The 22482-nt window shown below is 37.4% G+C and overlaps 1 protein-coding gene across 2 annotated transcripts in view; it reads right to left on the bottom strand.

Annotated features, from left to right (window-relative positions):
* Nucleotides 1-22482, bottom strand: part of DMD (dystrophin) — a 1878371-nt gene that overhangs the window by 1520184 nt on the left and 335705 nt on the right. For both annotated transcript variants that reach the window (XM_054566574.1, XM_054566573.1), the window contains exons 3-4: nt 14936-15028; nt 13700-13777 (exon numbers count right to left, since the gene is read on the bottom strand). In XM_054566574.1, coding sequence (XP_054422549.1) covers nt 13700-13777; nt 14936-15028 — 171 coding nt within the window. The remainder of the gene's footprint in view (nt 1-13699; nt 13778-14935; nt 15029-22482) is intronic.

Raw genomic sequence — 22482 nt, 5'->3', positions numbered from 1 at the left:
CTTGGTGTGGCTTTTCCTGTAAATCCTTGGTTATAAAACTTCTGTTCAGCTACTCTTCAGTTGGTTATTCAGGTTGATTGCTCTATGTTTTAGCTGTAATTCCAGTTTGGTCCTGGGGGGAGGTGAGTGTAACATCCACCTACTCCACTGCCATCTTGGATGTTGTAAAAAGTTATATCTCATTCAATAGGAAAGCATCATCTTCCCAATACATGGTATTTACTGCCTCTTGCTTTTTAGACAACCACTGAGAAGGACATTCCATGGCTACAGGCACTAACGAAAACACATCCTGTACCATTCAGCCAGTAATATTAGGTTAGGTCTAGAAGGTTCCTCACATTCGTTTCAAAGGATGTGGTTATTCAGGATCACTTCAGATTTCACTATTTATCCTAAAAAGGAGTTGCTTTTGTTCCTTAACATGCAGAATATAATCTGAGCCTTTTGTTTTTTAATTTGGGATAATGACAAGCCAGCTTTTTACTCATCAGTCCTGGTAAGTCTAATTAAATGAAAAATGCTGCAAATTAAATCTCATAAAACAACTTCACATAGAATGCCAAGATTATGAAAAGAACCATCTTTAAAAGTTTGGGTGGATTTCCTTAAGCAGAATCTTAAACAGTGAGTAACAGGGAAATACCATGTATTGGAATTTATTCTATAAAGATCCCTCCTGATACTTAGACCTCATGCACATACTTCTACCTTCTATTTATTTGGTAGTTTCATACCCATACATTTCTTTCTCATAAAAGATTTATAACTGAGAATTTCCTTCCAGTATTCTAGACAAATAGGATTTTTTAAATGTTAGGTACATTTTATAAAACATCTGCCATCATGCAGTCAAGCTAAAGTGACTTCTCTGTATTGAAGAGAAACTGCTCACGTATTTATATACTCCTCCCAAATATAATGCATTTAAAAGATCAGAAATGCAGGAAAAGCAAAGTAGTTTCACTGCCCTGCAGCATGTGCTTTTATAACTGTGTTTAAGATTTATATAAAATTTTAAGGCTTATGGGCATAAATCATACCTATTTCTTCCATTGAGAGAGGCATGTGTTGAGTCTTTTATTATTAAATGATGAATAGTTCAGTATATACAACTAAAGGGCGGGCCACACTGGCTACTGTGGACCAGCTCTCTGCTGGCAGGTTTCCTTTATTCCCTCTCAGATTTCCATATTCCAAAGATTACTTTTTTATTCTAGACAAATGTAGATATTTACATTGGGAAATATCTGTAAAAAGCACATTTTTGACCTATAATTCATAAGAAAGACTTAATTCTGGGTACTTATTATGAAGCTAGCATTCCTACCTTCAATGATTAAGCTTTACTATTTAGTCACTCAATAAACATTTAGACCATCCCCCATATGGCGCATATTAAGTGTTACAGAGACAGACTAAAAAAAGGGGCAGTTTTTCTCCAGCTGCTTACACTAGTGAAATAAGTTAAATTTTCTCCACATTTTGAATGTGTTTGTGATCATAATCATATATCACAAGGTAATTACTTTTAATGGAACTCTGTTTTTACTTGCTTATACACTGCCTCTTTGACAATAAAGACTTGAAGCAATTAATTTTAAAAATCCATAGTGTTAAGAAAATAGAAACATTAAAGGGGAGAAAGAAAATTAAAACAAATATATCAAAATAGAAGTTTTAATGCAAGTTCTCTCATTGAACATAAAATGCAGAACTCAACTTTTGGCAAAGTAGCTCTTACAACTAAACTAAGCAAAATGTCTTTGGTGGAATATTATATAGTAGAGGGCATCATCTGCGAATATGGACAGTGTGCTCAATAATAATTTCACCACACAGAATGACATAAAAGATATATGCACTGGAGTGGAGGGATAAACAATTCACCCTACGAAATTATTTTAAATGAGAACTAGTTTCATTTTAAGAGTAATAATTTCAAGTCACGTGTAATCTGAATTTAAAGATCACAAGATATGTTTGTGTATATGTTTATATTCCATAGAAGAATATTTTAAAATAAGTACAACCATTTCTACTTGTACATCATACAAGTAAAGGAGTGAAACCAAAGCCATGGAATCATTTGATAAATATCCCGCAATTAGTGAGTGACGCGGTGAAAAGCATATACTTCTTTTGGATCCTTGGAATTAATTCATATGAGGTGCAGACATTACAGGCCCATTTTGAGGACTGAAAATTTAGAGTAAGAAATAATACTTGTCTAACATAACTTAAAAATTTGGAATCTATATTCAAACACTGGATTTTATGAGTAATAAATAGGAACAGTTTATATTCGGTCAAATATATTAAGTTATGACATACTCTAAAATATATATCATCTACCTATTTCAGTTTCTGAATACTTAAAGGATATATAAAATATTAGTTTTAAAGAACACTGTATAATCCTCGTTATCTAAGATCATACGCCGGGAAGAATGAACACGGTATCATTTTCCAGATCAGTGACATTTGACAACCATTCAATATAATTCAGTGACAATCTTCAATGATTAGATTAAGTAAATATTTAAACATAGCTGACATTTGAATTTTCACCCTAGGCTTTTTAAATACTCACTTTGGATTGGTACTTTAATAATGTATAACAATGATATTTGCTTGGTGCGATCTCACATTATACATTGAAATTACTTGCAAAAAAAAAGTTGCCACTTTGTCACAGACAATTGATGAGAGTGTTATACTGAACAGTATTTAAGAGACCTACAACTGTGTCACGTAACAGTAAATCATGGTAAATCAGTAAGGTCCTGGTATATGCCTAGGGTGTATTTCAACACTACATTTTTAAATTTCTTTTATTATATAATCTTTGTATATATACATATATATTATATATAATATATGTGTGTATGTGTGAGTGTGTGTATTTTCCCCATTACCATTTAGTCCCCTTATACCTCCCTCCCCCCAGCAATCACCACTCTGTTGTCCATGTCCATGAGTTGTTTTTTTCAACACTACATTTTTGGTAAGAATCTTTGAAGTAATGTTGGAATACATTCCGTGACTTTAAAAAGGGATTGAGTTCAGGTGGTGGACACACAATAGACACAATAGAGTATAAAGATGTAGACCTGAAACTTATATAATGTTATTAGTAACCAATCTCACTCCAATAAATTTAATTTTAAAAAGGCGTTGAGATTTGTAAAGTATAAACATGGAAAATCTTGGGATGGAAGAAGAGCAAACAAACTGGGATCAACCAATGAATAGAAGATAGTAATGTAATGCATACAGAGGGCAGTTTAAAATACTACAGACAGGTAAACCCCCCTACCAGATTTTTAATGGCTAAATCCCTTTACCAGTGAAAAACCTCAATCATTATTCAACTAAAAATGATTAAAAATGCAAATCTCTACTAGAGGAAGCTCATCAACTGGGACCTAGTTACAGCTAAGGGGGAAAGTCTATCAATAAACAAATTTAAATGACCCAATAAATATTTCTTTTCATTTGAGAGAGGATGGGGTTAAGGCCTGGAGAACTGAATTCAGAATGCCTGGTGAAGGCAACTACTTGCAAGCAAGAGCCGGGAAGGGGAAGGGAGGATAGAATGGCGGTAAGAGAAATGTTTCCATATCCTCTGCCATTTGCTCTATAAACTTCCGCCAGTCACAAACAAATGGAAGCTGTGGATACTGTTGAGGCCCAGGGCAGTCCACCCTAAGATATCCCACAATGGCGTATTGACTATTTTGAATTATTAAAGTTCCTTAAGAAACTGCCCATGCGCAAATAAAAACCCTGACCTCTCTGTGCCCACCCCCCCCCCCCCGCGCCCTCCCCCCCCCCCCATCCCGCTCTGAAAGCAGGAGATAAATCTCCCATGTGAGAGATGCCCTCCCTGCTTCTGAGGGCTGAGCCGCCACCTTGTCACAATAGTTAAAAGAATCCGGAGCAGGAAGCTTGTATAAACAAGGCTTGTAACTTACTACTACTCAAGTCCAGACTTTGTTTCTATTCTTCACTAATGAACACCCAAACCTGGCTTAGATTCCTTTCTAATGAGCACTAATTTTCTCTGTCCTGTCAACTTCTCACAAATGTATTGGTTTGTGTTGTGTTGTGTTTTGTTTTTGTCTAAAAAGCATAAAAAGGTTGAAGGGGCCTGGTTCGATCATTTCTTTGAGCCTCATTTTAGGATCTGAGCAGCATATTACGATTCTTTCATGCACACATGCTTTTTTTTTTTTTTTTTAAATCTCCTCTCTTATGTCCATTTTATTCCTTTATTACTAGTCCAGCCATAAGAACTAAAGACGCAGGGGGTGCGGGCGGTGGGTTGGGAGCATTCTCCCCCTCCCCAACAATAGGACTTATCCTGACCTGGTGTATAGACAAGCTCAGCCACTTGGTAGACTTGTCCAACATCTGTCACAGAGTTTTGTGCTTTCTTTTGTTTTCTTTTTGAAACCATGGCCAACTTTATTACAAACGAGGTTTGCTCTCAGCAAATATTGTAATAAAGGTGTCGCTGCACTTAAAAGTACTTTTCTTCTCAACAAGCGGTTTTCAAAACTAAATTAATTATTGAAAGCAGGACTAACTTCATGCTAAAACAGCCACCACGGAGAATGCAAATCAGAACGGAAACGTGGTGTCAGCTCGACAGAGCGAAGCTGTCAGTGGCATTTGAGTAAGGATCTCAAGTTAGAACTCAGTGCAGAGGAAAAAGGGAAACTGAGACACAGCGTCAAACTAGGTTGCTAGTAGAGAACCAGGGAATGTGTTGCAGAGAGTACACCAAGGTGGTGGAGACCCGTGGAAGGAAGCAGAAATGAAAATGAACTTAATCTAAGAAGATTTTCTAACTACCACAAGGTATACTTTGAAAAGGAAGCTTCTAAGACCCTTTATCAGCAGGGAGTGCTAATTTAAAAATTAGGTTTGTGGATAGATTTGTAGAATTGGGAGGCCCCTCGTCGTTTTCTATTAGCAATGATGCATTTCTTGAAAGTTTGAATGAACTTAACCACTGGCTCCATTGGACTCAGAAGTCTTTGTGGAAGGTTTGTTTTGTTATGTTTTATGAATGCTTCGGTTGTCTTGGTTACTGATTAAGATACTCTACATTCTTTTGCGTTAATTCATGTAATTTATTGTTTTAAATAGAAATAATCCAATTGAATTGATTTTTTTATAATCAACATGTAGTTCAATGTCCATTCCATTTTTGGTTTCTGTATCTCTTGCATTTATGTTTAATCTTTTCTTTCTGTGTTTAAATTGCATCTATTTGCTTTTCTCCTATTTTTCTGATTAAATTTGTGAGATTAATCTATTTTATTATTTTGTTACAAAGAACTAGCTCTTACGTGTCTCTAGTGTTTCTTCTTCCTCATTTATTTTTTCATTTATCTTTTATTTCCTACTTTCCTTAAACCATTTTTTTTCTTTTTGTAACACTTATGGTTGAAAGCTTGAATTAATTTATCCTTTTTTAAAGTGAAGATAAAAGCAAAGACAAATTGAACCTCTAGGGAAAACCTGGGCCTCTTCAAATGGGTTTTCTCATGGAATGGTTTTTCCTACACAAATGTGGATCTGATTTCTTGTACAACACATTCTAAGTTAATCAGATTGAACTTTTAACAGTGTTATTAATTTCTAGCATTATGTTATTTTTATCAAAGAGTATGCACTTTAAAAGGTCTTCTTTTTGTATATTTAATGACACTTTTGTTGCATCCTAATATATTACCCATTTTTCATTTGTACATATGGCAGGGACTTTTTTAAATGTTTTTATTTTTTCCTACACTTTTAGTAAATTTGTGTAGCAGGGCAGGCATTAGACATTACTCTCTTAGTCTGATTTCCTTTTCCAGCTCTGGTGTTCCCCCTGGAACATGGGAAAGTATGTGACAGGAACTGGTTCCAAAATTAGCCAGGAACTACCTCCCCTACCTGTCAACAAATGGACGCGATGGTATGGTCTCAAAAGTGAATGGCTTCCTGGTCTACCCAGCAATGTTGGGGCCAAGCTTAGGACTCTCAGTGTAGATATTTCCGAGTCCCCATTTGACCAGAAAGTAAGTACAGATACCCGGAATGCTAGTTACCTCTGCTCCCCCCTCCCAGGACCTTCACCCCTTCTTGGTAGGAGATCACCCACCTAGTATGAGATGACTCTTACCCTCTAGCTTTTCATTGAGTTCAACCAATGCGTAGCACTGGCAGAACAATGGATGAATGGATGCAGCCTCCTCCCAACTCCCCCAGCAGGCCATGATTTGAGAGGAACTGCATTTTTTTAGATACTTGTGGTTACAGTTGCTGTCCAGTGGCCCCTCTCGGAAGATTAGGGCTTTCATTAGTGTAAGAGAGCAGCTCTCTTTCCTTTTGTCTCCTTAGGTTTAACAGTAAGAAAGGCTATTAATTCATGCTAGCACCTGGGTGCTTCACCTTTCACTCTGTGTGTGTGTGTGTGTGTGTGTGTGTGTGTGTGTGTGTGTGTGTGTGTGTTTAAAATTTATTTAAAGACTTTATTTATTTATTGACAGAAGGGAGGAAGAGGAGAGAAACATCAACGTGTAGTTGCATCTTATGCGCCCCCTGCTGGGGACCTGGCCTATAACCCAGGCATGTGCCCTACACTGGGAGTCAAACTGGCGGCCCTTTGCTTCACAGGCCTGCGCTCAGTCCACGGTGCCACAGCAGCCAGGGCCACCATTCACTGTTAGTTCTTTTAATCTTGCCCATATTTTTGTCTATATTCCCTTCATTACAGCCTCTGCAACTCTGTCTTTGCATAAACCATCTATTTCATACCAGAATGGTTAATGATACATTTGGCTTCATCAGATGACTTGGGCTTGGATGGTGACTACATCAGTGGATACTTTTAGTGGACTACAGATGAAAGATTTTTCCTTTAACTAAAAGGCACCACTTAGGTCTACTGATTTATGGCCATTCCCTAGGGATACGGAATAGCATTCCCACTAATGACAAAGTTAGGATTTTCTGAATGCCTGTTTGAGAGCTCAGATTTGGATTTGGTTCATTTAACTTAAATTATAAACTATTGCTTTTCTCGGCAATCCACCTTCATGGGGGAGAAGGTTTATACATAAAGCACACTTATTTTATAGAATCCTCTATGCTTTGGACTGTCAATAAGTAGAAAATTGCTCTTAAATCTAGAGTTTATTTACGCTATTTGCATTCTCAATTTTCTGCTGCTAACTATGCTGTTATCTGACAATAGCAAATTAAAGCCTCTGAATAAATACATATTTCTATCAGTTCTTCCTGGTGGTTTTAGCGCATTTCTATTATGCAGTAAGTTGTATTACATTTTAGTTATTGATGATCACTTTCTTGGATAATGATGGTATGCTTTTTAAACACTTATAAGTTTTTCTCATTACTATTTCTTAAGTCTGATTTTTAAACAAATTTATTCTGTTACTCATTTAATTTATAATAAGCCTTTAACTTTTAGTCATTGTCGTTTCATTCAGAACCAAGTTCAAACCCTAACCATGGCTCCCCATGATTTTGCCCTTCCCAGCCCCACCCTGCTACCTCTCTGATCCCCTTCTCTACTATCTTTTTTCTACATTCAGTCCTGACCACCTATTGAGTCCTACTTCCAAGTGCTTTGCTTCTTCTCAAGGTCTTTCTATCCCTCGTCCTGGACCATTTTTCTATAGATAACCCCATGGCTGATTCCCTCACTTCCTTCTAGTCTCTCCCCACGTGAAGTTACCCAAGAGGTATTCCCATACCTCCTACTCTGTTCTTTCCTCATTCTCTTAGCTAACACTGCATACATTATGTATGTTTAATGTCCCCTGGTATGTGACTGTAAACTCCATGACATAAAGGTTTGTGTTTGTTCTGATCGCTGACTGCAGTGTTTCTAGAATATAACCTGACACATAGTACCCGCACAATAAATAATGTGCTCAACGTAAATACATTAACGTTATTCTGGTTGATGTATGGTACTAAAAATGTCTAATCAGTGCCTCCTACAGTTCATTCAAGTTTGAGAATTTGTGATATTTTAAAAAGGTAATTTGAAATAGTCCTATCTATTATTTAATTAATATGCTGATTTATTTATATGCTGCCCCAAGCTCATTTATCTGATTTAGAACACCCACACCTGTCTTTAGGGAAAAAAAAAATCCTGCTCTTGAACAATCTCTTTGATTTAATTGCATGTTTATTCTTTATGGTAATAATCAGAGACTAATAAGCATGTTCCTTTGAATATTTTCCATTTCTTTGGTACTTTCTTTTATTACAAACTAATGGAGAAGAATAAAATGATAAATTTAACTTTGAACATTTGTATTCTGTATCTTTTGGCCTGGGGCTTATTCAGGTAAAGGTTATTTCGTTCTCGGTTTTTTTGTTTCCAATTGAACGTGTTTTACTTGAGGGTCTAACCTTTAACATAGAGAACTCAGTTGTATGTCTTTCCCCATTAAGTCCCTGGCTCAAATGGGAGCATTGTGGAAATCGCTTTTGAACGGCTCCTTCTTAAATTTAAAGGCTCATTTGGGGAAGGCCTTTGCCCGCTCAAACAATGGAAGGTTCTCAAGGTTTTCTCTTTTCAGTAAGAATTATGACCTTCTGAGAAAAGATCCATAAATTGCATTCATCATATTCCAATTTTATATATGGGATTATCACATGTCATTAAACAGTTTCATGTGAAAATAGAGGGTCTACAGTCAGATTGATAAATCAGCCACTGTTTGACATTTAGGTTCCTCTTTTTTAAACTTTTTTTTTTAAATAAAGTATAACATATGGAAAAGTGTACTTGGGTATAGAACTTGATAGATTTTGTCAAAGCAAATATCTCATATAACAACCACCAGGTCAAAACATGGAATATTTTCAACACCTCAGAAGACTCACTTGTGCATTTTACTGCTTTACTCCTTCCAAAATGTAACCACCCTTCTGACTTTTAACCTATGGAACCATTTTGCCTGTCCTGAAATTTAATGAAAAGAAGTCAAAGTGGGAATAGTTTTGTCTCACTTCTTTTGTTCAAATCTCTTTCAGGAGATTGACTAACTTGTGTATTGTGTATAGCTATTGCTTGTTTATTTTCATTGCTTTATAATATCCTGTCATGCGAATATACCATAATCATTTCCAGTTTGGGTTATTCCAAATTAAGCTGCTACGAATATTCTCATAGACAGACAGACAGACAGACAGACTTGACAAACATGTATTTCTTTTAGTTACAATATATGCCTGAGAATGAAATTGTTGGGTTATAAGGATTATGCACTTTCACACTTAGTATATAATGCCAGCCTATTTTCAATGGTTGTCTGAATTATATTTCCATCAGTTAGTTATGAGAGTTAAAGTGATCCCATATAGTCACTCTTGGCATTATTAGTCTTTCTAGTTTCAGCCATTTTATTTTATTTTTTTAAAGATTTTATTTCATTATTTTTAGAGAGAGGGGAAGGGAGGAAGAAGGAGAAAAGGAGAGGGAGAGAAACATCAATGTGTGGTTGCTTCTCGAGCGCCCCCTACTGGGGACCTGGCCCACAATCCAGGCATGTGCCCTGACTGGGAATTGAACCAGCAAGCCTTTGGTTTGCAGGCCAGCACTCAATCCACTGAGCCACACCAGCCAGGGCTAACTTCAGCTATTTTTGTGAGTTGGTACTGGTATATCATTTCAGTTTTGATTTAAATTTCCTCAATTACTACTGAGCTTGAAAACATTTTTATATTCTCGAACTTTTGAATATTCTTTTGTGTGGTTCCTGTTCAAGTTTTTTGCCAATTTTTTTCTATGGAATTTTTTTTTTATCATTCTGTAAAACCTAAAATTAAAAGAAGTATATATAGGGGGAAATCATAGGAGAAACCTGGAATACTCAGTGTTGTAAATGTATTAATTTTTCCTAAATTGATCTATAGATTTAACTCAATGTTGATCATATTCTAAACAGGATTTATGTGGCAATTTTATTTTTTAAGATCCTATTTATTTACTTTAGATAGAGGGGAAGGGAAGAAGAAAGGGAGAGAAACATCAGTGTGGAAGAGATTGGATCAGTTGCTTCTTGCACACCCCCAGCTGGGGACCTGGCCGGCAAGGCAGGCAAGTGCCCCGACTGGGTATTGAACCAGTGACCTTTTGGTTCACAGGCTGATAATACACTGAGCGACACCAGCCAGGGCTATGTGGCAATTTTAAAAGATGATTGTAAAATGAATATAGAAATACAAAGGGTCAATATAATCAATAAAATATTTAACAAGAAAAAAGTGGGAGAACCTAGTCCCCTAGATACCAGGATATACAGGGTCCAGCAGAAGTAACGCCTACTTGAGTGTGGTTGGTAGGCCAATAATATGGGTGTAGTAATTTATAGTCTTAATTTGAACATTTCACCTAAAATGCCGTATGGTGTGCTTGAGCATGATATTGTTATGTTACAGAATTGTATGCTTATGATTTTGTAATAAAAGATTTTGTTGTTAAAAAGGGGCGTTATTTGTGTCAGACTCTGTATTATAAAATTGCAGTAATACACATGCCACAATATTTGAGCATGTATAGACGTATAGAACAATGGAAGTGAGTTGAAGTCCAGAAACAGAATCACGAAGGTATCAACAAATATTTATGACACACCTAGTATTGGAGAGGAATGGGTATGTAACATTCCTTTTAATAAGTGGTATTGTGTCAGTTAGATTCTGAATGAAAAAAACCAGAACCTGAATCTTAACTCATTCCTCACACCAAATTCAATAACCAACTCGAGGTGAAATTCAGATCCAAATTCAAATGGTGAAACAATAAAGCTTATATAGATAACAAAAAATAATACCGTAATAGTTCTGGGCACACAGATGTTTCTTAAACACAATACGAAGAATATCATGCTGAGTAAAACAAGTCAGTCAGAAAAAGTTAAGAATCATATGATTTCACTCATATGTGAGGTATGAAACTGAAAGTAGCAAATAAACAAACAAGAAAAACAAACAGAAACTCATAGGCGCAGACAAAAGTATCATGGTTACCAGAGGGAAGGGTGTAGGAGGGGGAGTAAAGGGTAAAGGGGGTCAAATACACGGTGATGAAAGATTTGACTTTGCGTGGTGGGCACTCAATGCAACATGCAGATCATGTAGCACCCCAATGAGTTGATTAAACATTTTTAATTGACCTACATCAAAATGAAGAACTTCTCGTTTTCAAAAGACACAACTGAGTGGGTAAAAATGTAATCCATGGAAACAACAATACATGAGACAAATGACTCATATCTAGAACACAGAAACAACTGAAAATTTTGATGAACTTCAAGCTAACTTTTCTCTTTTTGAATCATGCCTTGGGTTTCCATGTAAGAAATACTTGGTTATCCCAAAGTCACAGGGGTTTTCTTTTATGGTTTCCCTGTGTTGTTGCCAGAATTTCTTTTGTTCTTATGTTGAAAACTGTGTAATTAATAATTATAATATGTATAGGAAACCTACAAATTCATACTCAATAATCAGTATGTGAAAAAAAGATACTTATTAAACAATCTATGGGTACATTAAGCCACTGTTTTATACGATCTAACAGCTTATTTTTAATGTAACATTTTCTTGGTGAGGTCACTATCAAATAGATTGAATCTAACAATTCTTCAAATTTTCTGCTGTTTCCTTTGATTATATATTTTGTAAAGAAATATGGGGAATTGAGCTAAAAGATCTTGGTGCATAAATTACCAATACCTTTAAACAATTAATTTACATGAAATTGACTTTTCAAAGTGTTCTTTTGGACTAATAATGAAGCAAACATTGTACAGACTATTGTATTCTGTCTGAGGAATATTTTAAAAAATATAGCGTTAACCCCTTCATAAAATAATAAAAATATATAATATTTCTATAATTTTCACAGGCAAAATATGATAATTAACCCTAAATTCAGAAAATCAACCAAATGCTGCACGGCCCTCACTCCCACTTCCCATGTGATGTCCTCTCTACTGTATGAGCTGAACAACATTTAGGGGAGTATATACCCTTAAAAACCTACCACTGATTATGGTTATCTTAAGGGTATCTGATCAATTTATTCAGATTTAGCCTTGAAAGAGAGATGTAATGCAATTAGGAAGCTACTCAAAGTGCCTGATAAAAGGTTGACTAGAAAGATCGTAGGAAGTTAATAAGAAAAGAGTGTAACCCCCATAATCCTTGACTGGGGAAGAGGGGAGTGGATGGTCGGCATTTGAGATACATTGCGTAACAATGGCAAGTTAATAGGGGTGCCTTCCTGAAGGGAAGGGGCCTGCTGCCTAGAGTCAATTGTGTTGGTGACTGTGAAACCGATAAGGGACTCCTGACTAGTCTGGGGTTGGGGGAGGGTGGGAGCTTATATTGCATCTGCCCGACAGGCAGAGGGAAGATGCCCACCCCAGATGTCTGTGTGTTGCTGGGAACTTTTGCCCTGACTAAAGATGGCAGCCAAGAGAAGGTAAAAGATACTGGGGAACTGGCAAAAATGGCGGACACTAACACACCATAGGAAGGGCCAGATGTGAGATCACACAGGAAGTTCTGTGCGAAGCATTTAAATGACGGTGGGCTGAAAGAGAGGAGAGAGAGCCATGAGGTCTGTGGTGACAGAGGAGGTCCGAAGGTCCAAAGCTCAGTGAGTGGCCAGAGCTGGCAGTGCAGCAGGGTACCTGCCCAGCCACCTGGATTCATGAGGGATGCTTGGAACTGAACTGGAATGTGACGGGGGATACTGAGCTGCAGACTTCTGCTTTTCTAAAAGACGGTACCTCTCATTGGCATATTCTAGAACTGGTCTGGTTAGGCAAAGGGAGGCAGGACTTTGTGTTTTTGGGCGGTTTTAAAGGGAGTGGGCAGAAATGCGGCATTTAATCGAAATCTGTATAACCTTTAAATAAACACCCCCTTTCCTTTTCCACCAAACTCTTGCATCGGGGGTCACACTTCTTGGTGGCAGGCAATCAGACCCCACAGCTGCTCCAGAGCAGCATGGTGGCGGCTCTGTAACAGGAGGAATCTCAAACTCACCCTGACAAAACCTCCTGTAATCTCCACACTTACTTAGGTATGATTTTCGAGTTCTCATTGATACCACACATACACTTACGTCTAGACTAAACCAAACATCGGAATAAAAAACAAATTTTCAGTTCTTACCATGAGCTGAACATAGTCATTTTTTTCTGTGTAACATTCATATTTAGATGTGGTGTTTAATATATGGTGGCTGAATTCAAACAAACTTTATCACCATGATGTTTGAATACAACTTCATAGAAAATACCATTCAGCCTAGTAAAAGCCATTTGTTGCACAAAACGCTGCTAAAAGGAACTGAGTTCACCATGGGATATGTTTTTGCCCACCAAACATAACTGCATTGAGTAAAATCAGAAAATGACATGGAGGTGCCTCTCAGGTCTGAGTCGCACCTCCCCCCACCCTCTGTGACTGCGAGCATTCATTTCCTGAATTGTATTAGCCACAAGCAGAAGCACATGAACTAGAACAGTGCTCCAATTTGTAAAAGAACTTGAGTTGCTTTTCCTGCATTTGGGGCGAAAGCCCTCACCCAGGTATTAAGCCAGCTGTCTCATGGTATCCAGGCTCTGCCCGGGTCTCCACTTACATTATTTTTCTGTAAGACCTGCAGCGCCTTGTTGACATTGTTCAGGGCATGAACTCTTGTGGATCCTTTTTCTTTTGGCTGAAAATAAAATGAAACAGTGCTTACTGACCCGATGAGAGACAACAACCTACTAGACATGGAACAGGTTATATATCTCACTTCTAATTTGAATATTTTTGAATGAACACAGGCTATGAAATATTAATATAATGAATTTAAGTGCTTTGGGCTAATTGTACTTGTCATAGGACTTTCTCAGCACAAATCGACCGCTTCTCAAGAAAAAGGATAGCATTTTTTTTTCCTCCAGAAAAGCTATTTTGGTTACAATCTGTCCTCCATTCTATAGGCCCTTGGGGATAACTGTATGACCACCCACAGAACCATCAGCGTGCATAAGGACATTTGCTAGTAAAATAAATAAGTGAGTTAATTTCTACACTTTTTAAGAAAGTTTAAAAGAGATCTGGGCCTAGCGAGATTATATAACGAGACATAATGTTAAAGAAAACCACTTCTGTGACCATAATCTTAATCCTTTTAGTCACTGAAGCTCAAACCTCAATCATCTTTGGTTTTCTAACCCTGACTCTCAATCCCCAAAGTCCTATCTTGTCCTGTAATTTTTAAATGAACACTTGCTTAGGTCATTGCAATATATGGATTAACTCATTTATTCATTTCTAGAGTTTTAGAAATTCTACTCTTATGATGTCTGTTGGATTTACTCCTAAAATGAGACCTACCCTCTTAATAAAATTTTAAGTGCACAGTACAGTGTTGTTAACTATGGGCACTATGTTGTAGAGCAGGCCTCTGGAACTTACCCATCTTGCATAACTAAAAGTTTATACCTGTTCAACTACAACTCTCCATTTTCCATATCATGTTAAATGTTCTTATCACAATAAAAAATAAACTTAAAAAGTTAATTATGTAGGAAAGGCTTTATAAAATATAGTCAATAACGAAGATAGCAAATGTCGAGAGTTGAATATCTGTTAATTGACATAAATTGTGTTACTGACAATTTTTGCCTTCTTGTTCTCCATATGATAGACTATACCAGAATAATATTGTGAGATTGCTTTTTTTCATAAATAGGTCCTGTGTTGCTAGCGAATTCAGTAATTGGTAAATTAATGAATTTTACCAGATCTCCTACAATTAAGCTGAGTTTGTTGTCTGAAATCCTCCTAAGGCGAAGGTGAACTTTCTTATAAGTAAGTCACATACCAGTTTTTGCTCTGTCAGGCCTTCGAGAAGGTCTAGGAGGCGTCTCCCATCCTGCAGGTCAGTGAAGAGGTTCTCTATGTGCTGCTTCCCAAACTGAAATGTGAAATATACCCAATTAAGCAAAGCACGCTTCCTGTGATCCATTTCAGAGGCATGATTATGCCTCTGAAAATTTAAAGCTGTGTTTAAGAATATTTAATATATCCAATTCTTAATCTGCCAAGGGTGACAGATAAAAAGAGAACCTCCAAGTAAAAAACAAAAAACAATAGAACATCCTCATGTCAAAGCAATTTTTTAAATGTTTTAATAACAAGAGTTGGAGAGCTGTTGCTTAATTGATTTAATTAACTCAGCTTTTTTAATGCTGATTCTATGAAGGAGAAAAAAAGTGTAAATATCAGGCAGAGCCCTGACTGGTGTGGCTCAGGGGTTTGGGCATTCTCCCACAAACCGAGGGGTTGCAGGTTCAATTCCCAGTCAGGGCACATGCCTGGGGCCTGGGTTGTGGGCCGGGTCCCAGGTTGGGGGTATATGGGAGGCAGCCAATTGATATTTCTTCCACGCATTGATGTTTCTCTCCCTCTCTTTCTCTCTCCCTTCTCCTCTCTCTAAAAATAATCTTTATTAAAATAAAATCTGTATTAAAACAAGAAAAAAATAAATACCAGGCCGTTGGACATTGGGGGAAAAGGACGTACACAATGAAACAAAGACCGCATACAATGCCCTTTGTAGGTACATAAAATTTAACCATTTTATGTACTTAGAAATATAATACATAATAATGGAGGGTTTGCCATCCTCTACCCATAAAATAAGCTTCCTCTGTATATACATTTCATATGCTGCCTTAGAATGGCCCATTCTTATATTGCAACAGCTCAAATTTTAGGAAGATCTGATTTAAATTGAGTTGAAATAGGCCAGTGAAAGTTTTTATCTATTTTTTTTTTTCAGTTCTTTACTTGGAAATTATACTGAGGAAAAATAACAGACATTAATAACATCTAACATTTTTGGAGTAACTTCTCGTGACAAACCACTAAAAAAGTGGATCTTACCATCTTTGTGACATTTCTGTGAGGTTGGCATTAAACTATTCTTCTTACAGATAAGACAAAGAGGTTAAACACAGGGCTCTTCGTCACCAAACCAGAAGGTGCTAAAGCCCACGTTCTGGCCCAGATCTAACTCCTGGGGGTCTTGTTCTTTCTATTTTTATCTCGCTGCTTTCTTGGCTTTTTCTCCTTCCATCTGATTATCTTTCTAGTATTTTACCTCTTCTGCTGTGCCCGCAAATATTTTCTTTTTCTTGTTTACAGCCTACAATCCCTTTATATGAAATCATCCACAACTCTTTCATCACCCAAGTTATCTAGAAAGCTGTAATTTATCAGCGACAGATATGTATTGAGCCCCAATAAACCTGAGCTAGGTGCTGGAGCACACGCCAGTAAATCAGATGGACATGACCCAAGGCCTTATGGAAATTCAAGGCAGCAGGGAAAACAAATGATCCTAAAGATAATACAACACAGAAGCAGTAAAAGGGACCCAGGAGCGCACAACCGTGGGAACGCCCACAGGCTGGGGATCAGGAAATACATTCCACAGATGTCACGTGATGGGTCTGACATTAGCCTTTGGGTGATTGGGCTCTTCTGACTCACTCCTCGGATGGCATATACATGCTGAATTTCATACAGGTCAAGAAAATCAAGAAAAGCCCTGGTTTCCAGGCAAAAGACATCCCTGAAGCTTCCGAGATGGAAGCTCTAGGATTCAGGCTGTCACTATAGCTAGGTAGCCATGACAGTGACAAGTCAGGTCAATGCCTAGGTGCCTCACTTCATGGGAACCTGGACCCCTGCAAAAGTCCAGCAGCCCCTTTACGCCCACTTTTGAGAACCGAGCTACAAATGTGCCTTGACTAAGATAACTACAAGCTATTTTGGAATTCTACTCCAGTAGTTCTGCTTAAAACTTCATCGCAAAAAGAAAACAACAGAAAACACCAGCATGCTTGAGTTTTTTTAGAAAGCACTTTTACTACACATAATGGACAAGTAAATCTTAAAATAACAGTGCCATCTTCATGAAGCTTTAATGGAAGATTTTTACTAATAAGAAAATGAATGTATGCTTTTATAATGATTCTGCCAAGAATCTCAGACATAACCTGGAGTAGCTTGGCATTTGGGGAGTGATATGGTTTTACTTTCAAAGCGCTTGAAGTTCTACAATGCCTCGAAAAATGCTGTGTTTTTTTTTTCCCCCTCAGGAGCACAATTTTACAGGTACATTTGAGCAGTGCGTGGCTTCTAAACTTATCAACAAAAAGAATATTGCACACGGAAAGGTGTCAAGTTTTGAAGAAAACAAAATATAGGTAGCTGACAGAGATACTTGTTCTTATTAAGAATATATGTCTGAGAGATAGATAGATAGATGGACAGATAATAAAATCTGTCAAACCAGAAAGGATGTGGGTGGCAAAAATGTTCATTCAAGAAGAAAAGCAGAGACAGGGCAAAGGATAACCTTGGGGTACAAAATAAAGCATGGCCCTCTAGCATCCAAAACACGAAGCCTAGAAAGCTTATGTTTTGGGCAAGGAGTCTAGACAAAGGTCAACACGGCAAACACGATCTTGCTTTGATGCAAACTAAGACAAGGGTGTGTTATAATTCTTCCTTTTAAGCTGGAATCAGACAAAATGGAGAGGGAGTGAAGTCCAATTAGGGGCCTCCAGGAACATCTACATGGGCCACCTGAAAAGCAGGGAGGTCATAGAGAAAGAGACACTTCCCAGTCTCATAGGTGACTTTCAAAACATGCAGAACCAATGATATATTAAAGAATCACAACGGAAATCCAATTTCTGTTTGTTATATCCACCACAGTCTCTAACAGAGTGCTTTTCAGAATGTTCCACCCAAGCACCCTTCCAGCAGATGAGACTGAATGAATTCACCCTGGAGTCTGGCAGTATAAATTATAGAGTGACTACAGGTCCAAAAATTCTATGAAAGCACACTTTTTACGTTAAGAATTCATGGAGATTTTACCTTCTTCTCTTAATGCAGGTTTGTTTTAATTTAAAAGTAATTTCAAGCACTTCTGAATGAAATTTCCCCTCCTGTGGTCTAATTGAAATTAAAGCGATGCTCAATGACCCATACACAATTCAGCCAGTAACTTCATGGACCTCCGGTGCTCAGTCTTTTCTTCCTGTAGAATGAATATCCCAGGGAAAGCAAACATCTCATTTGCCTTGGATGGCTTTCATTTCTTTTTCTAGACTCAGCTCCTCACTCCACAGCGTTGTAGTGATCATCGGGCAAAAGGAGCACCCATTTCAGAGGCAAAAAGAGCTGACATTTGAACTCAAGTCTCCTGTCCACTAGCTGCACTGTCTCGGGCAAGTGACTTAGCCTTTCTGAGGCATGGTTTATGCTTAGATAAAATAGAGATCGAAATAATACCACTTCAGAGCACTCCTCTGAGGTTTAAATGAAACAGGGTAGGTTTGTTGCACAGACTTGGCAAATAGTCGCCCTCAATGAATATAGGATGGTTTTGATGTTTTATTCTTCTATTATCCCTGGCCTTCTTTTTCTTTGGACAAAATCTAGCTGTAAATACAATTTTGGTGCATTATTGAATCCGCTAGAAAGTGCAGAACTCATATACAACATGTTCTGTTTTCTCATAGTTGGGCGCCCCTGTAAGCGTTAAAGTCAAAGAGGGAACATGTCACCCCATATTCCATTACTAATACAGAAAGCGTGGATGGCGCAGGGGGACACTCAGAGGCTTCGAGAGCTTTTTCTTCGCTCTTGTTCTTTTGATTATTTTAAATTAAATCCTCTTTTGTTTCCCCCCCTTTTCATCTTCTACATCTACCATGCTTTTTGTTGCAAGTGACATTTTATGTCATGGAAACAGTAGTATTTCCTTAAAATTCCCTACCTTTAACAGCTTTCTTTTCAAGTGCGTGAAAATTATTTTTCAGAATGTACAAAACATGAAACCCTCTTTGGGCCATATAACCCTCTGGCTCTCTTTCTTCAATCCTTTTCATGACAAATATTTTCTTGAAAAACTGAACTTTTGATAACAATCAGCAGTTTCCTGCATCCACTTACATATTGTTTTCTTCCTTGCTAACCCAAAAAAACAAGATGAAAGGGCCATAAAATGAGACAATAATCCTCCCAGATCATTGTAAGTATGATCTAAAGAAATACAGAATTTCTTCATATCTTTCTACAGACAGTGTTCAGAAAAGACTCAGTTTGGTGAGTGGCATAAACAAAGTGAAAAAATTGAGAAAAGGACAGAAATGCATTTGTGAAAATATTTAAATAGCTTCTAACCCTACAGCGTTATGTTATTGTCACTCTTTTCACCTGAGTATATAAATATCAATACATTGTTTCAATAGAAAGTAAAGAACATGGGAATAATTTAGCGTGGTCTTCTAGTTACAGAAAGGTCAGGCTCTGGCCATCTCTGTTGCTCAGGAAGTCAAGATATTCCTCTGTGATTACAGATCTTTAGATACTAGAAACACCGAAGGCACAGGGCACACCAAAAAGGAGTTCAAAATTGATTCAAAACTTATTGGTGAATACTGCTGCCCAGCTCCCATAAAAATAATGCAACCCACTGTAATATAAAGAAGTAGTTTTGATAGATGATTTTTTAAAGTATGGGCTGTAAAAAGTATTCGTTAAGAGAATTTTATGTAGGTAGTATAATATACATACATAAAAGTACATATATCTTAAGTGTTAGCTCAATGAATTTTCAACAAACTGAGCACATTTATGTTGTCCACATCAGACAGAGAAGTACAATATGACTAGCATCCTAGGAGCCTTCTCATACCCCCTTCTGTACATTCCCCTTGAAAGATGACTATTATACCGACTTATCGTTTAGTTTTGCCTTGGAAGGAGTCTCTAAAAAAACAGAAGAATAATGCTGGTTTAGTATTTCATTTTAGGAAATTAATGACTGAAAGATATCAGGTTTCAGTAGAGAGAATTTGGGGGGTTGCATTGATAAAACCAAGAGAAATGGCATAGCACAGTAGATAAGAATATTTTCTCTGTACCCAGAATGAACTGGTTCAAATCTCAGCTCTGCTATTTCCGCTGTGTGACATTGAGCAAATAACTTACCCTCTCTGTGCCGTATCTTTTTCATTTATAAAATGAAGATCTTCTATTACCTAACTTGTGGTGATGCTAAGAAGATTTAAATACACTTAGAACAGCACTTTGTTTAAGATGCACTCAATTAGTATTAGCTATCATGAATTCATTCCAAATTTTTAGCCCAAATAATCCATATTTTCCAGGGGTTTTTTTTATAACTTTCTCCCCAGAATAACAGAGGGATCAACATCAAAGTACTAGCATGGGCATTAAACTGATTAATAAAGTGCCCCGCATGTTGCCTGGCATAGAAAATGCTCCATTAACCCTAATTACATCCTCTCCTTCCTCCTTCTTGTCCAATGTCATCACCTAGGTAGAGAGAACTCTCTCCTTTGAGGGTCCCAGGGTCCTCGCAGGACTTGGGTAACTTGAGGAGGGTTTAATGAGGGACAATTTATAAAGATGAGGGCAGAGTATAAAGAAATCACCACAAGTGGCAATAAAGAAGCGCTATTATCCCCCCTAGACTCATAGGAATGAGGAGAAAGAGAGCAATCACTGGTCCCTGAACAAAGAGCGAGCAGAGCGGGTCAACAGACAGGAGCTTTGGTATCTGGGGGACGGATGCAGGGAACACATGCACTGGTCTTGCTTGCCTCCCTCCCTCAGGTGCCTGATAAATGCTCCCATTAGCCAAATCCAACTGGAAGCTAGAGGGCAAGAAGTCTTCTGGTATCATCCACAGAGGTCAGCCTCTCAGGGAAGAGAAAGGCAGAGAGAGGACCCAGAGGAATAAACCAAAAACATTCAACACCCCAGACAGGGAAATGGACTCTCCATGATCCAAGGGATCAATGTCAGGGATGCCCATGTCAGGAAATAAATGAAGGCCCAAGCGTTCCTTCCCAAACCTCCTAAATTATTTCTATCTCTGGTAATGTCATTTCAAGGAGCCCAATGGATCATCGGGACCCTTTCTCTTCTATAATAGGATATCAAAGTACCAGAATGGTTCGTGGGCTTTAACAGATGAAAATTAACATATATTATTCTTTACTCCTTAGCATCAAATACTTTTAGAGACTTTTAGAGACTAGGAACAGAACTAAAATCTGGCCCACACAGATACTCAAGAAAAATCCAAGTTATCCCTTGGAGCCAAGAAATGCTCAAGAGCTAAGTTAGGTAACATAAAAGTTTTACAACCTCTCCAGATTAAAATGTTATTTGGCACTAACTCTTTATAAAACACAATCACTAGGATCCAATGCGTATGTTACACTATTAAGTACACGAGAAAAGATTCAACCAGATTGCACATTAGGAATTTCAACGGGAGCCACACAATGGTTAATGGAATTCAAGTCATTATCTGTAAATGGGCTATTATAAACCCAAAAGTAAAGTGTGCTTAACCAAAAGTCAGCATGGTTTCTTGTCTGCTCAGGTCTATCTTTAACATGCTTTGCAATAAAATTGAATTCTTAACCCAGTCCTGAGGTTTCTATCTGTAAATTAGATAGGTCAGTACAAATTCAATTACCAGGTATTCTGAAACAAATGCAAGTAAAGTTATACCGTAAGTCATTTTCTATCTTGCATTTCTAGACATAATCTTAATACAACTCACAGTTATTTTAAAATATGTGTAAACCTTCAAACCATAATTGTAACTAAGTCTGTCATATCACCTTTAATTACCTCCTATAAATTTAAAATTCTGAAAATTACATTCAATTTTACTATTGAATCACATAGGAATAAGATTTAAAGTTGAGGTAAACAGTGATGGAAATGGAGGTTGAGTGTATTCTATCTTGATAGTGGCTTTTGTGACACAAAAAGCACTGTATATGGTTTGTAAGACAAAGCCCTTTGTTTCAAAGCATCTAAATAACACTCTGATTCTCCGCAAAGAAAAAAAAAGTACCAGAGGAATGCGAAAGATTAGCACTTGGCTCCAGGCAAAATGCAGACAGAGAAAGAACTATTCAGGCTTGCTTAGATCTAGTAGGAGGAGACCTGTGTCCAAAGGACAGAGGAAGATGCCTTTAATTAATTAAGTGTGAATTTTAGTTGTAAAATTAACATTCCCATAATTTCTCAATCATGCTGCTGTACAATTGTGTGTGGACAATTGTGTGATGATACACAGCCTCTTCGTCATCATTCCCTACCCCTGACCAGTAGAAAGCCAGCCTTGGACTATTCATTATTCCAGAGGAGGGTCTGCTTATTTGCAGTGCCAAATCAAGGGGACAGGAAACACACAAAGAGGACAAAAGTCACATGGGAAAGAATATTGAAATAAGAGTGTCTGTCCTCTCTATACCTCTATTTTCTTTTAATAGTTTAAACCATATGGAACTTTTAATT

Source organism: Pteronotus mesoamericanus, unplaced genomic scaffold, assembly GCF_021234165.1.
Source record: "Pteronotus mesoamericanus isolate MK-2021 breed Mesoamerican mustached bat unplaced genomic scaffold, CSHL_Meso_final contig_173, whole genome shotgun sequence".
Classification (NCBI taxonomy): domain Eukaryota; kingdom Metazoa; phylum Chordata; class Mammalia; order Chiroptera; family Mormoopidae; genus Pteronotus; species Pteronotus mesoamericanus.
The sequence above is the reverse complement of the archived record's forward strand: the minus strand, read 5'-3'. Positions and strand labels throughout refer to the sequence as shown.